The 16,030-nt window shown below is 45.6% G+C and overlaps 1 protein-coding gene across 3 annotated transcripts in view; it reads right to left on the reverse strand.

The window, feature by feature from the left end:
* The window catches only part of MAN2A2 (mannosidase alpha class 2A member 2), a 165,312-nt gene that overhangs the window by 78,705 nt on the left and 70,577 nt on the right, over nucleotides 1-16,030 (reverse strand). For all 3 annotated transcript variants that reach the window (XM_063925858.1, XM_063925857.1, XM_063925859.1), the window contains exons 4-5: nucleotides 11,521-11,665; nucleotides 3,092-3,263 (exon numbers count right to left, since the gene is read on the reverse strand). In XM_063925858.1, coding sequence (XP_063781928.1) covers nucleotides 3,092-3,263; nucleotides 11,521-11,665 — 317 coding nt within the window. The remainder of the gene's footprint in view (nucleotides 1-3,091; nucleotides 3,264-11,520; nucleotides 11,666-16,030) is intronic.

Here is a 16,030-nt window from a genome sequence, read left to right on the forward strand (position 1 = left end):
CCCACACTTCTGGTGAATAATCCTTACTTAATTTTAAATCAGTCTGCTATTGTGCGGCACATTAAACACATCTCCGGGAGTGGGTGCAGGTTAGGCATTATTAGGCACCCATTAGGCAGGTTAGGCACCCATTATTGGGTGCCCAGTCTGGTCTGACCCTCTCTTATGTACAGGATCCTCTTTTGGAGGGGGGGTGGGGGGTCATGTTGCAAATTTCGTATTCTGCTGGGTTTCATAGACTGCTGGGTTATTCTGTTTTATGGGGTCACAGACAAACAACAGACAAAGAGGAAGGGGGTGCAAATCCCCACCCCTAAATTCCCTTCCGCACACTGAAAATTACCTGTAACCATCCCTGAACCTATCTGGTAATAAAATTCAGAGAATTAGTCACAAATGTTTGCAAACTCATGTTTAGCTGCTGGCCACTTCACGGCTTCTCTGATACAGCAGTCCAAACCTACATAATAGCAGTGCCCACATAGGGCCATGTAATTTGTCCCAGTAGGCCTCATGATAAAGACATTTCTGACTAATTCTCTGAATTTTATTACCAGATAGGTTCAGGGATGGTTACAGGTAATTTTCAGTGTGCGGAAGGGAATTTAGGGGTGGGGATTTGCACCCCCCTTCCTCTTTGTCTGTTGTTTGTCTGTGACCCCTCCCCCTTCCAGCACCTGATATATAATTATCTCCAGGTATGATTGAGCAGCTTCCAAATTGTTTAACTGCTTGTGTGCAAGAGGCATTGAATGGGAGCAGCATTTGGAAGGCATGCTGTTCCTTGTAGTGCCAATGGGAGATCCTGGGGGTGGCTCCCAGGTAAGTTAGCTCTCTGTCTGGAAGTGTTTAGTAATAGTCTTTATCATGAGGCCTACTGTGACAAATTACATGGCCCTATGTGGGCACTGCTATTATGTAGGTTAGGACTGCTGTATCAGAGAAGCCGTGAAGTGGCCAGCAGCTAAACATGTGTTTGCAAACATTTGTGACAGGTTCAGGGATGGTTACAGGTAATTTTCAGTGTGCGGAAGGGAATTTAGGGGTGGGGATTTGCACCCCCCTCTTTGTCTGTTGCTATTCTGTTTTATACCTAGACCCTGACACTCCTCTATGGGGGCCAAATTGAGGGAGTTGCAGAACCTGCAGATGGATTTGGCCTGGGAAGACTGGGGAGTAGTGTCCATGGGGCAGCCATATGAAGATAACACTTTCAAACCCTTTTCTCGTCTAAGCTTGGAATTTGAACTTCCTAGGAATCACTTTTTCAAATATTTACATCTACAGTATGACACGCCCTACAAGCTCAGTTCCCCAAAGGTGCGCCTGCTTTGTTGGAGTCTCTCACAAGGAATTTTTTATGTACCCTGGGCACCTTGCAACTGATTTCTTTCCTATTCTCTTATCTATTGGATTCTCTACACTTTGACCCACTTACTATGCTCCGGGATCGCTGGGAGGCAGATATAGGCCATTTAAGTGATACCAACATGTGCAATTATTCTTATTGCATCGGACATATCTCATTACGAGAGTCCCAAATCCTCCGCAGTGGAAGGTACGCTTTGGCATCTCTTCTGGTCCTGCCCACTGGTTTCTGATTTCTGGGTAGCAACCCGGACTATTTCCTCCACAGGTGTGTCTCTCTCACATGTGGAGGAAAATTGCAGTGTGTCTTTTGGGTACCCTAGATGACAAACAACTTGATAAGTTTCTCAAAAGGTATGTGCTTAATACCATAGCTTTGGCGAAGGTGTGCATCACAAGGGATTGCATGGCCTCTCGAGGTCCTATCTTTAATGACTGGGTTATTCTGGTAAAGAACACTGTCACCCACAAAAAAAAAAAAAAAAAAAAATAATTAAAAAAAATTAATATATATATATATATATATATATATATATATATATATATATACACATACACACACACACACACACACACACACACACACACACACATATATATATATATATACACACACACACACACACACACACACACACACACACACACACACACTACCAGTCGTTACACTCCTTTCAATTTTGAGCACCCTTGGGCTCCTTGGTTGAATTCCCCTCTGTTGTGCGTGCAGGTACTTCCCTCACAAATCTTAGTCCATCAGCAGCCCTTTCACTCCAATGCTAATTCTGTTCTTTAAGTAGGCCCACTGGATATTCTAATTTTTTACGATTGCTAATGTAGAATTCCTGCCGTGTTTTCCACTATTTTTTTGGACGTATAACGTATTTCCACTTTGTTCCTTGTAACATTTCTCATGTTTTGTTTGTTCTCATTTTTCTTCTTCTTCTTCTTTTTTCATGTTATTTTTGTTAATTAAATATCAATAAAAATATCTTATTTAAAAAAACAAAACATCAGGTGATATACTGAATATTTTATTTCAATATATAGTAGATCAAATTAATAAAAGGCACATATATTTGGGGGAAGTGGTGAAAATACCGCTAGTTGGGATCCCGGCGGTCACAATGCTGATGCCGGGATCCCGACTAGCGGTGAAATGCCGCCACCGGATTACTGGCAACACAGGCTATTCTCTCTCTGTGGGTGTCCACGACACCCAGAGAGGGAGATTAGAACCTATGGTGAGCGCAGCGAGCCACTGTGCCTGCAGCAAGCCCGCAAGGGGCTTTCTAGTGATCGTCCTGCTGCCGACATTACGGCGGATGGGATCCCGCTGTCAGGATCATGACAGCCGGGATGCTGTCCACTGGCATTTCATACGTCCCTAGTTCATTAATCAATACCTTAGAATACATAGGACTTTACTGTGCCTTAGAAAAGCATAGTGGCTAGTGTGTTGGGAGCTGGGCAGCGGCTAGACGGTGTACATTGCAGAAGACAAAGGACAGGATGTAATGGAGTGCGAGACGGCCAGACCTACGAGATTTCGTCCGAACTTGTACGTTTTTTTGAAGCAGCAAACATTTACAAGGCAAAACCAGGTTGGTTTCCCCTGACCTGCTGATTGCAGCTGTACTTAAACCTCATAATGGACTCATGCATGGAAATCCTAAAAATACATGCATAAATAAAACCCTATGGCAGGAACCCTTGCAGCTACCTGCGGACTGCTGCCCTCTTCTGGGAATTGATGTTGTCCCACCACTTGGAAAAGAAGGAGATCTCTGACCAGATGAACCTTCGACGTGGGTCCTCTTGTAGCTTCACTACCATGTTGTTCAGGATATGCTGAGTCTGGTCATAGTAATATTTATCAAATGTTTTTATCCAACCTAACATCCAAAACATAAAACCACAATGAAATGTCTACTGCATGCACCCACTGAGCCACATTGCAATGCCTTCAATGGGAAAGCGAGTCCACTCTTGGCAGCACAAATGCATTTTCTCTCTCCAACGTAAAGAATAACCAACAAGAAAGCGTTAAATTGTCTTTAACATTAATGCAGCAAAACAAACTCAGAGTTTGGCCAGATATTTCTTCCTTCATTAGCTGGTGCAAAGTGGTACATGAGAATTACTACATTAACTTTGTTACCAGTTAATCACTTGTTTTCTTTGCATGGAACCTTATAACCCTTTGTACTAATAACTAACTGCACATCTAAATCTTTTCTCTAGAGACTAAAAATAAGTTCTGCATCTGCACTTAATATTGTGTATTAATAATTTCTGCATCTGCACTAAGGTGACTGAAATACAACAATAACTAGGATATGAAATTGCCATGTGGTTTAATTTGCCATGGATGTGCCGATACACATAATCACACTAATGTAATCTTTCGCATCGCTCAGGATATCAGCAAGAGAATATACAGACATCAGGACATTTCCCCACTGGGAGATAGTTGTTGCAGATCAGACAAGATCTCTTATTAGTCCAGGAAAGGTCTTCAAACAGTTCATCACAATTTATTTTCAGCTATCATATTTCAATTTAGGGGAAAGGTTTGACGAAAGCAAGAACAGTTTTACAAAGGGCCTGATTGAGAGATATAGCTAACTCGAAGATAACGTACATCTCCGATTGTCTGAGATATGTGCATACATAGATGCCACACCTCGCATGTGCAGATCTCCTTCTGTGACATCGTTCGCAACGCCTTGGACTCTACAGGCTGATTGACAGGCTGAGGATGTTTGAGGATGTGGGAGGTGACGGGTAGCATTTGAAAAAATGGGGACATGCGAGCTCCGTTTTGTAGGTGTGCCAACGTCTGGGTGTGTGTCTTTCTGCTGACGATTTACTGGCCTCTGCAGTGTGATTACAATGGACATCATGAGTATCCTGATGGTAACTCAGATGTCCGACAGTCATGCAGTTGATACGAAGCTGCGTCCTCAGACAGACACAGCAGCAGATCACAAAAGCCAGCAGTGGGTATGTTTTAACTTAAGGCATCTCCCGCGGCTTTTGAATATGATTGCACCGCCACTACGTACAAAGACGCTGCAGTGGCACAGCTAACATCCACCACTTAATCAGCCCCAAAGTCCATCATTCTAATTAACTTAGATTCTCCATGAAAGAGAAAATCTGATTGGATAGCTGAAATTGCTGCACCTATACTTAATTTGGCTTTAGCACAATTTGAAGGATCGTTAGGATTCACAAGTATATAATATGGACGACTGAACTCCAAGTGAATACTCTTTACTGTATTCCTGTCACCCTACCTCTCTCCTTGTGCAGGGCCCAATGAGAGGTCCCGCTGACTAAAGCCCCGTACACAAGGGGAGAGATGTGTGCTGAGCGATCTGTCACAGACCGCTCAGCACACATCTCTCCCCCGCTCAGCACAGCGCAATGTGTGCTGAGCGAGGGGGGAGGAACGCTCATTTCACCTAGCGGTGAAATGAGCGACCTGCTAGATTGTGCCTGCATGCAGGCCAATCTAGTACCAGCGATAGCGACGCGCGGGGCCATGCATAGCGATCGCTGTGGGGCATACACAGTCAGATTGCCTAGAATTTAAGCAGGGATCTCTCCGTGTCTACCCCCTTTAACACTCATGTCACACAGTGAGAGGGAGTTTATACAATGGATGTTCTAAAATAATTAGAACAAGAAATATCATTATAACAAAAAGCAATGTAATAAAATAATCATAAATAATAAATAACAATGACAATGACAATAATAATAATAATAATAATAATAATAATAATAATAATAATAAGTTGGTCCCCTGACTTCTTTTTTTAAAATAAATATACAGTATACATATTTTTGAACAAACTGCTGCTATCTCATAACACTATGCTTTTCTGCAGTATATTTAATACACCCCATGGCTCCTTAATCAGAGGTGAGAAGACAAGAATGGCAGGGATGCTGATGGACAGTATACAACTGTAACTTTCCATGCCGAGCAGATGCAATTACATGATGTTAGGGCTGGTGATATACAATCGTCGCTGGGGAACCTGCCCTGCAGGCAAACCTCTTATTTATGTGTAATTGTCCCATGTGACCTGCATATTGGAAGGATATTCTGTGACAAAGGCTATTGAGTATATATCACTAACTGCAGCTTCTTCCAATACACTGCAACTCTATATGTGAATTACACACGATAAGGATCTACAAGACCTTTTTCAATGAGCTGTTTCCTCCCATTACACTGCAATGTTTTACATTAGGAAAGCAGCAATTGCACCAGCACCTGCAATTTGAACCTGCCCTTGACCACCTGCAAATAGTACAGCTTTCCTATGCATTTATGCCCAGTATGCTTGTGTCCGGAGCTGTTAGAACATGAGCTTACTGTACTTAGCCCAGGTTAGAATGCCCTTGTACTGCCCATTCAGGAGGCAGAGTGACAGACTGTCCCGCAAAATAAGGATGGCCATCAACCATCGATGATTCAAAATCATCAAAGGTTTATGACCAATGTTAACTACTTTTACCATCGATGGGGGAGAACTAGATGGTTTACCGCCATCGTTGGTAAGAAGCTATTGAATATTTTTATTTTTTTCTCTCCAGGGTGTTGGGGACACAGAGTATAGCTCCGCCCCCTGACACCCTTGAAGCCACGCCACCGGGTCCTGATTGGCCCGCGACATGCTCAATATTAAAGTAGGGCTGACCATCGATGGGTGAAGCCATCAATGGTTACCTTATAGATGGTTTACCACCATTGAGGTTATCCATCAATGGTACCATCGATGGATAACCCACTGATGGCTATCCCTCCCACAAAATACACTAGCATTATAGTCACTCTGCATGAGGTCGATACTACTCACATTTACTCATATTTCTAACCAGGGAGGTTCAGAAGAAATGAAGGGAATTGGCAATTGAAGGTCAGGGTTTCAGTACAGACATTGTGAACACAGCGGCACTAAGCATTAAATATATAGACTGCTTTTAAAGACCATCTAAGGGCTCATATTTACCAGCAGTTGTAAAATTCAGTGACATCAGTACAGGAGATACGACTGCACCGGGTAACACCATGCAAGAGGGTGACACGAAAGCACATCACCCAGAGTGATGAAAATGTGGGCATGCCACAAGGGCACACCCTCTTACCTGGGTGGTCATGCCCAGTTGTTGGGTGCAATTTGTCAATTTGCACTGGGTAACACCAACCCTAGTGACACCACTGGCAGAACAGCGTGTGGTACAATGCCCTGTACTGAAGTTACACAGGAGATGGTGGACAGTGAACAAATTAGCTATGAACTGATCACTATAAGACCCTCACTGTCAGCACTATCAGTTGTGATGGTAATCAATACATGGATGCTTCCTGCTATGTTCTACACAGCATCAGAGTTAAGTATTGCCAGCAGTGACAGTGCAGTCCTCACAGGTTTCTTCTGGTAATTATTTTTAAGACCATCCACACAAAAAAGCAAGAAGGCAATGTACAAGTTCCAGCTCTACAGTTGCCTTCAACTATGTACTCCCAAGTATGATTTCAGTGAAGGAATTCAGTCAAATGGTATCTGGATAACCAGGGCCAGCTCAAGGCTTGTTCCAGCAGAGCTGCAGCACAGGAGCACCACCACATAGTGGGCGCAGTGCAACCGCCACTGCTGGGACCTAGGACATTATGGGTCACGTAGCCACATGCCGTCCAACTCCCTGCCCATGCACACTGATGCAGTGACTCAGTCTCTGAAGCATGCTGAGGCGGTGCTGAGATTGAAGGTTGAGGGGTTAGGGAGGGGGACCAAGTTCCAAACTACTGGCCTAAACTCTTTGGAGGGAGGCACTCATAGGTCTGGGCTTTCTGAAGGGAGGCACTCACAGGTCTGGTCTTTCTGGAGGGAGGCGCTCATAGGTCTGTATGGACTCTGAAGGGAGGCACTCACTGGTCTGGACTTTCTAGAGGAATTCACTGGTCTGGAGGCTGGTGAGAGATCTGTGCATGCACAGATGCCACACTGCATATGTGCAGATCTTGTTCTTCTAAATCACTCGCAGTGCCCCAAACTCCACAGACTAATTGACAGGCTGCAGTCATTTAGGGGCTTCAGCGGTGTGAAATCCCCGGTCATCCTGAGTAACCGAAGGGATAATGTGTATGTTTTTTTCCCTGTGTGGAACAATGTGTATGTGTAGTTCAGCAAAACAATGCTGTCGTGGCCAGTGAAACTGTTACAGAGGACGCAACAACGTGCTTCGGACATGCCTCCATTTTGAGGAACGCTTCCTGACTCCTCTGTCAAAAGTCTGCAGTATGTCGACCATGCTTCGGTGTCCAGGACACTACGACTGGGTCGCAACATCATGCGCAGTCCCAAAACCAATGGGGACCAAATTAGGACTGCGTGCGGATCTGAATCAGTCCCAGTTTGTGTGGGCTTTTTTCCCTGTCAGGGACAATATGTGTGTTTTTACCCTGCCAAGTCCAGATGTGTGTTTGTTTTTCAATGTGGGGAACAACGTATGTGTTTTTTACTGGTGGAGAGCACATGTATTTTTTGTTTCTGTAGGGTTGCGGTGGGGTTTAGCTAGTAGACAGCCCTAGAGCAGACCTGTGGATAGCTTTGGTGACCTGAGCAGATTGCATGTTTACAAAGAGTTGAGTGGAGGCAGATTGCAGCATGGTCCTAATACCTCCTGTTAGCAATTTCTAAATGCACAAAAAGTAAATGGAATAGGAAATCTCAGGAGTCAGGTTCAGTGTTGTTTGGCACTACTACTTTAAAATCTCCCTGCTTTCATAATTATTTTGGATAGCGAGTGTCATTTATGAAAAGCAGCCTGCAAACTATATAATTCACATATCTGACAGGTTGTGAATCCTGGTTCCATCTGTGACTCCCAGCTAAATGGGGGATGTAGAGATGGTACATTATGCCCTGATTTCAGACCTGGTGCAAAATAGAGGTGACCTTTATAAAACTGTAATAGAGGTTTATTTCCTCTAGAAATGAGGTGATGAGAACTTCAGTTTGCTCATGCACCTGTGCTACAGTTATATAGACCTCTTTTTTTTTTTTTTTATAACAGTACATCCAGGGAATAAGTTTAGGCATCTGTATTTACTCTCAGCATAATGCCACCCCCACAATACTTTACAATACATATGGTATCTTTTTTTTTTTTTTTGTTAGGTGTGGGAAGCTGCAAATATTGCATTGTACTCTGGGGGTCATTCCGACCTGATCGCACGCTGCCGTTTTTCACAGCGCAGCGATCAGGTCACTACTGCGCATGCATATGCACTGCAATGTGCAAGCGCGTCGTACATGTACAAAGCGGATCGTTGCTGGGCGATGAATTTAATGGAGAACCCATTCGCACAGCCGATCGCAAGAAGATTGACAGGAAGAAGGCGTTTATGGGTGTCAACTGACTGTTTTCAGGGAGTGGTTGGAAAAACGCAGGCGTGTCCAAGCGTTTGCAGGGCGGGTGTCCGACATCAATTCCGGAACCGGACAGGCTGAAGTGATCGCAGCGGCTGAGTAAGTTCAGACCTACTCAGAAACTGCACAAACTGTTTTTGTACTGCTCGGCTGCACAGGCGTTCGCACACTTGCAAAGCTAAAATACACTCCCCAGTGGGCGTCGACTATGCGTTCGCACGGCTGCAAAAAGTAGCTAGCAATCAACTCTGTATGACCCCCAATAGCCAAAAGTTCTGTCTTGATCATGCGTGACCAGAACACGTTTTCCCACATGGTAACCAGGACCCTCTTTTTTGGCAAACTCCAGATGAGCTTTTAAGGGCTTCATTTTAAGTGATGGCTTTTTTGTGCCACCATCAAATACAGGCCAGCGCTGTGCAGAGCTCCTGATAAAGAGAAAAATGTTGATGTCATTGCAAACATTTGTCTCTGCTTATGTTGTTGTTTTTGGAATCAGAAAAACCTATTGGAGGTAAGCGTTACTGTAGCCTGTAACAAAATTTCTGAGCTCCAGCAAGAACTGGCATTAGCTGCAAATCCCTGGCTTTTTATTCTATTTATGTTATGTGTTTGTTCGTCTGATTTTGAGTACTTATATAAAAGTTAAGTTTTATTATTACATTACAAGAGTGCCCCAAAAAAGAGTTTTCTTCTGCCTTTGTTTATATGCTGTTGATATAGAGGACAGGTGCAGGATCTGAGTGGTTTGATGTAGCTTCTACGTTCTGATAACTGAACCAACAGTGCCCATTGGGACATCTTAGTAGACAGCCCATCAGCTGCAGCATTAGCATAATTTTGCAGTAGCGGCTGCTGCTTCGCGTCCTCCTCTTAATCCAGTCCTTCATCCCCTCACATCTGCTGTGTCTTGAAACCCAGTATAATGGGGAAAAAGCTTCCTCTTCTAAAAACAGAGGACCCATATGGTGGAATTACTTAAAAAACAAACAACAACGACCTACAGTATGTATTGGTCAATGATGAAAATATCCAGTCCTGTCATTTGTCTTCTCTATCTGTGGAATAACACTTTTGATAGCATATGATTCAGATATAGAATTTACATTTTCACACCCTGGTGATCCTGCCAGAGCTAACATTTCATCTGACGGCTCAGAAAAGGTCAGGATATAAAGCGTACAAATAAAGAGAAAAGGTAATCTCCAAACTCCATTATACCACAGTTCAGCATTGTCCCATTTACAGATCAGAGGATAAATCATTGTGAATTAACATTTTCAATTTAAAGTGTACCTTAGTCACAAACTTTAGTACAGCCCACAAAATAGCTGCATGTACAGAACCACGTGAGGTGACCGGTACATGGTTATCAGGCTACCAGCACATTAAAGACTAACAACATGTCATACTAGCCCCTTAAACCAGAAATGCTCATTTTCAGCTATTCGTTTTATTTCTCTTGTGCAGCTAGACCTTCCTGATGGAATAAGCTACTCAGTGAAAGAGTAGAACACAATACCCAGCACGAACTTACAGATTATTTAGTGTCCCATGCTAAGCTTCTCTAGCAGGGCACTGCGCCCTGCCCAATTTAAGAACCCTAAAATGCGCCTCTCTCTCTAGCCGGCAGCTGGACAGCTTAATCAATATCAGGCTCTGGGTGCTAGTAGACTCTAGAGCGGTAGTAGGGGCTACTGTTCATGCATTTTGACAGCAATACCCCTACTGCGCATGTGCAAAACTCCGGAAAAATGACCGCTGCACCATTTTCCCAGTGATTTTGCAGGCTGCAGTAGGGGACGCTGGACTCCGGAGAGGTGACTACTAAAGAAATGGGTGCAGGGAGTGCAGTGTGGGTGCCCCTGCACCTGCAACCACTGCACCCATTATAAATACGCCACTGCTGTAATGCATAATTAGAAGGTTTTGGGCAGCAGGACAGAGCACCCATGCCCTGTGCATTCAGCAGGTGGGACTATAGTTATTTTATATGCATTCCTAACACAAGAGCGTGTCAAGGGAAGTGTCAAAAGAGTTGACATTCTAATTTCTCCCTCCATCTGCTGCAGAAAACTCAAAGTGATAGAGTGGGATATTATAGAGTACAGGTTCTCGAACTCGGTCCTGAGGACCCCACACGGTGCATGTTTTGCAGGTCTCCTCACAGAATCACAAGTGACATAATTAGCGCCACCTGTAGACCTTTTAAAATGTGTCAGTGAGTAATAAATACACCTGTGCACCTGCTGGGTTACCTGCAAAACATGCACTGTATGGTGTCCTGAGGTCCGAGTTTGAAAACCACTGTTATAGAGCATAGGTCTGCAAACTCGGTCCTCATTACCACACACAGTGCATGTTTTGCAGGTAACCCAGCAGGTGCACAGGTGTATTAATTACTCCACAGGTGGAGTTAATTATTTCACTTGTGATTCTGTGAGAAGACCTGCAAAACATGCACTTTGTGGGGTAATGAGGGCTGAGTTTGCAGACCTATGTTATAGAGGGTAGACCACACTCTGTGGGCAATGGGGTAGGGAGTTACTGTTTCATCTTACTGCTTTGAAATGGTATTTTTAGTTTCAATGATTGATAGCTAAAGTGACATTTGGTCAGTTCACTAAGGTACTTAATAGGATTACACATTAAGGGATTAAATATTATGAAGAAAAATGAGGACGGAAGGCTCTCTTACCAGGGTCATTGTGTGAATGCGGCACTACAAACACCTGTAGTGGTTCTGTCTCCCATTCCGCAGGGTCATATGTGATGTCAAACCCTTGTTTCCATACCCCTCCATCCACATTATCAAAAGGCAACTGTGTGTAAATATCCAGCATCTGCAAAACAGAGCACACCATGCATCACTGTATCAAGCAGTCACAATGGGGTAAAGCTTCATTACCTCAAAATGGATGAACATTTTTATACACAATTTTAAAATGGCTGCAGAATAGGTGTGCGAGCCAAAAAAATAAGAATTTACTCACCGGTAATTCTATTTCTCGTAGTCCGTAGTGGATGCTGGGGACTCCGTAAGGACCATGGGGAATAGACGGGCTCCGCAGGAGACTGGGCACTCTGTAGAAAGATTTAGGACTATCTGGTGTGCACTGGCTCCTCCCCCTATGACCCTCCTCCAAGCCTCAGTTAGGAACTGTGCCCGGAAGAGCTGACACAATAAGGAAGGATTTTTGAATCCCGGGTAAGACTCATACCAGCCACACCAATCACACCATATAACACGTGATAGGAACCCCGGTTAACAGTATGATAACAAATGGAGCCTCTGAAGAGATGGCTCACAACAAAACCCGATTTTTGTAACAATAACTATGTACAGGTATTGCAGACAATCCGCACTTGGGATGGGCGCCCAGCATCCACTACGGACTACGAGAAATAGAATTACCGGTGAGTAAATTCTTATTTTCTCTGACGTCCTAGTGGATGCTGGGGACTCCGTAAGGACCATGGGGATTATACCAAAGCTCCCAAACGGGCGGGAGAGTGCGGATGACTCTGCAGCACCGAATGAGAGAATTCCAGGTCCTCCTCAGCCAGGGTATCAAATTTGTAGAATTTTGCAAACGTGTTTGCCCCCGACCAAGTAGCTGCTCGGCAAAGTTGTAAAGCCGAGACACCTCGGGCAGCCGCCCAAGATGAGCCCACCTTCCGTGTGGAATGGGCTTTTACAGATTTAGGCTGCGGTAAGCCTACCGCAGAATGCGCCAGCTGAATAGTGCTACAAATCCAGCGCGCAATAGACTGCTTAGAAGCAGGAGCACCCAGCTTGGTGGGTGCATACAGGATAAACAGCGAGTCAGTCTTTCTGACTCCAGCCGTCCTGGAAATATAAATTTTTAGGGCCCTGACTACGTCCAGCAACTTGGAATCCTCCAAGTCCCTAGTAGCCGCAGGCACCACAATAGGTTGGTTCAAGTGAAAAGCTGAGACCACCTTTGGGAGAAACTGAGGACGAGTCCTCAATTCTGCCCTATCCATATGGAAAATCAGATAAGGGCTTTTACAAGACAAAGCCGCCAATTCTGAAACTCGCCTGGCCGACGCCAGGGCCAACAGCATGACCACTTTCCACGTGAGATATTTTAAATCCACAGTCTTAAGTGGTTCGAACCAATGTGATTTCAGGAATGCCAAAACCACATTGAGATCCCAAGGTGCCACTGGGGGCACAAAAGGAGGCTGAATATGCAGTACTCCTTTGACAAAAGTCTGAACTTCAGGCAGTGAAGCCAGTTCTTTTTGGAAGAAAATCGACAGAGCCGAAATCTGGACCTTTATGGACCCCAATTTGAGGCCCAACGTCACCCCTGCTTGCAGGAAGTGCAGGAATCGACCCAGGTGAAATTCCTCCGTCGGGGCCTTCATGGCCTCACACCAAGCAACATATTTTCGCCAAATGCGGTGATAATGTCTTGCGGTGACATCCTTCCTGGCTTTGATCAGGGTAGGGATGACTTCCTCCGGAAAATACCCTTTTCCTTCAGGATACGGTGTTCAACCGCCATGCCGTCAAACGCAGCCGCGGTAAGTCTTGGAACAGACAGGGTCCCTGCTGCAGCAGGTCTTGTCTGAGCGGCAGAGGCCAAGGGTCCTCTGTAAGCATCTCTTGAAGTTCCGGGTACCAAGCTCTTCTTGGCCAATCCGGAACCACGAGTATGGTTTTCACTCCTTGCCTTCTTATTATTCTCAGTACCTTGGGTATGAGAGGTAGAGGAGGAAACACATAAACCGACTGGTACACCCATGGTGTCACTAGAGCGTCCACCGCTATCGCCTGAGGGTCTCTTGACCGGACGCAATATCTTTTCAACTTCTTGTTGAGGCGGGACGCCATCATGTCTACCTGTGATTTTTCCCACCGGTTGACCAGCATTTGGAAGACTTCTGGATGAAGTCCCCATTCTCCCGGGTGGAGGTCGTGCCTGCTGAGGAAGTCTGCTTCCCAGTTGTCCACTCCCGGAATGAACACTGCCGTCAGTGCTAACACATGATTCTCTGCCCATCTGAGAATCCTTGTGGCTTCTGCCATCGCCATCCTGCTTCTCGTGCCGCCCTGTCTGTTTACATGGGCGACCGCCGTGATGTTGTCTGACTGGATCAGTACCGGCTGGTTTTGAAGCAGGGGTCTTGCCTGGCTTAGGGCATTGTAAATGGCCCTTAGCTCCAGGATATTTATGAGGAGAGAAATCTCCTGATTTGACCACAGTCCTTGGAAATTTCTTCCCTTTGTGACTGCCCCCCAGCCCCGAAGGCTGGCATCCGTGGTCACCAGGACACAGTCCTGTATTCCGAATCTGCGGCCCTCTAGTAGATGAGCCCTCTGCAGCCACCACAGCAGCGACACCCTGGTTCTGGCCGATAGGGTTATCTGCTGTTGCATCTGGAGATGGGACCCGGACCATTTGTCTAACAGGTCCCACTGGAACGTCCTTGCGTGGAACCTTCCGAATGGAATTGCTTCGTACGAAGCTACCATTTTTCCCAGGACTCGTGTGCATTGATGTACCGACACTTTTCCTGGTTTTAGGATGTCTCTGACCAGAGATGACAATTCCTCTGCTTTTTCCAGTGGAAGAAACACTCTTTTCTGGTCTGTGTCCAGAATCATTCCCAGGAACAGAAGACGTGTCGTCGGGACCAGCTGTGACTTTGGAATATTGAGAATCCAGCCGTGCTGTTGTAGCACTTCCTGAGAAAGTGCCACCCCCACTATCAACTGTTCTTTGGACCTCGCCTTTATCAGGAGATCGTCCAAGTACGGGATAATTAAAACTCCCTTCTTGCGAAGGAGTATCATCATTTCGGCCATTACCTTGGTAAAGACCCTCGGTGCCGTGGATAACCCAAACGGCAGCGTCTGGAACTGATAGTGACAGTCCTGTACCACAAATCTGAGGTACTCCTGGTGCGGAGGGTAAATAGGGACATGCAGGTACGCATCCTTGATGTCCAGGGATACCATGTAATCCCCCTCCTCCAGGCTCGCAATAACCGCCCTGAGCAATTCCATCTTGAACTTGAACCTTTTGATATAAGTGTTCAAGGCTTTTAAATTTAAGATGGGTCTCACCGAACCGTCCGGTTTCGGTACCACAAACATTGTGGAGTAGTAACCCTTTCCTTGCTGAAGGAGGGGTACCTTGACAATCACTTTCTGTGAATACAGTTTTTGAATAGCCACCAACACTGCCTCCCTGGCAGAGGGAGTTGCCGGCAAGGCAGATTTTAGGAAACGGCGGGGGGGAGACGTCTCGAATTCCAGCCTGTACCCCTAAGATACTACTTGAAGGACCCAGGGATCCACTTGTGAGAGAGCCCACTGTGTGCTGAAAAACCTGAGACGTGCCCCCACCGTTCCCGATTCCGCCTGAGCAGCCCCAGCGTCATGCTGTGGACTTACCGGACGCAGGGGAGGACTTCTGCTCTTGGGAACTAGCTGTGTGCTGCAGCTTTTTCCCCCTTCCTCTGCGCCTCGGCAGAAAGGATGAGCCTCTAGCCCGCTTAGTTTTCTGGGGCCGAAAGGACTGTAACCTGATAATACGGTGCTTTCTTTTGCTGTGGGGTAGCCTGTGGCAAAAAAGTCGATTTCCCAGCAGTAGTTGTGGAAACGAGGTCTGAAAGACCTTCCCCAAAAAGTTCCACCCCTTTATAGGGTAAAACTTCCATGTGCCGCTTGGAGTCGGCATCACCTGACCATTGCCTAGTCCATAACCCCCGTCTGGCGGCAATGGACATAGCGCTTATTTTTGATGCCAGCCGGCAAATATCCCTCTGTGCATCACGCATGTATAAGACCGCGTCTTTTATATGGTCAATCGTTAGCAAAATATTGTCCCTATCCATGGTATCAATGTTTTCCGACAGGGAGTCTGACCACGCAGCTGCAGCACTGCACATCCAAGCTGATGCAATAGCGGGTCTCAATATAATGCCAGTGTGTGTGTATATAGCTTTTAGGGTACTTTCCTGCTTTCTATCAGCAGGTTCTTTTAGGGCGGCCGTATCCGGAGACGGTAGTGCCACCTTCTTTGATAAGCGTGTCAGCGCTTTATCTACCCTAGGGGGTGTTTCCCAGCGTGACCTATCCTCTGGCGGGAAAGGGTACGCAGCCATTAACCGTTTAGAAATGATCAATTTCTTATCTGGGGAAGTCCACGCTTCCTCACACACCTCATTTA

The sequence above is a fragment of the Pseudophryne corroboree genome, chromosome 6, assembly GCF_028390025.1.
Source record: "Pseudophryne corroboree isolate aPseCor3 chromosome 6, aPseCor3.hap2, whole genome shotgun sequence".
Taxonomy (NCBI): Eukaryota; Metazoa; Chordata; class Amphibia; order Anura; family Myobatrachidae; genus Pseudophryne; species Pseudophryne corroboree.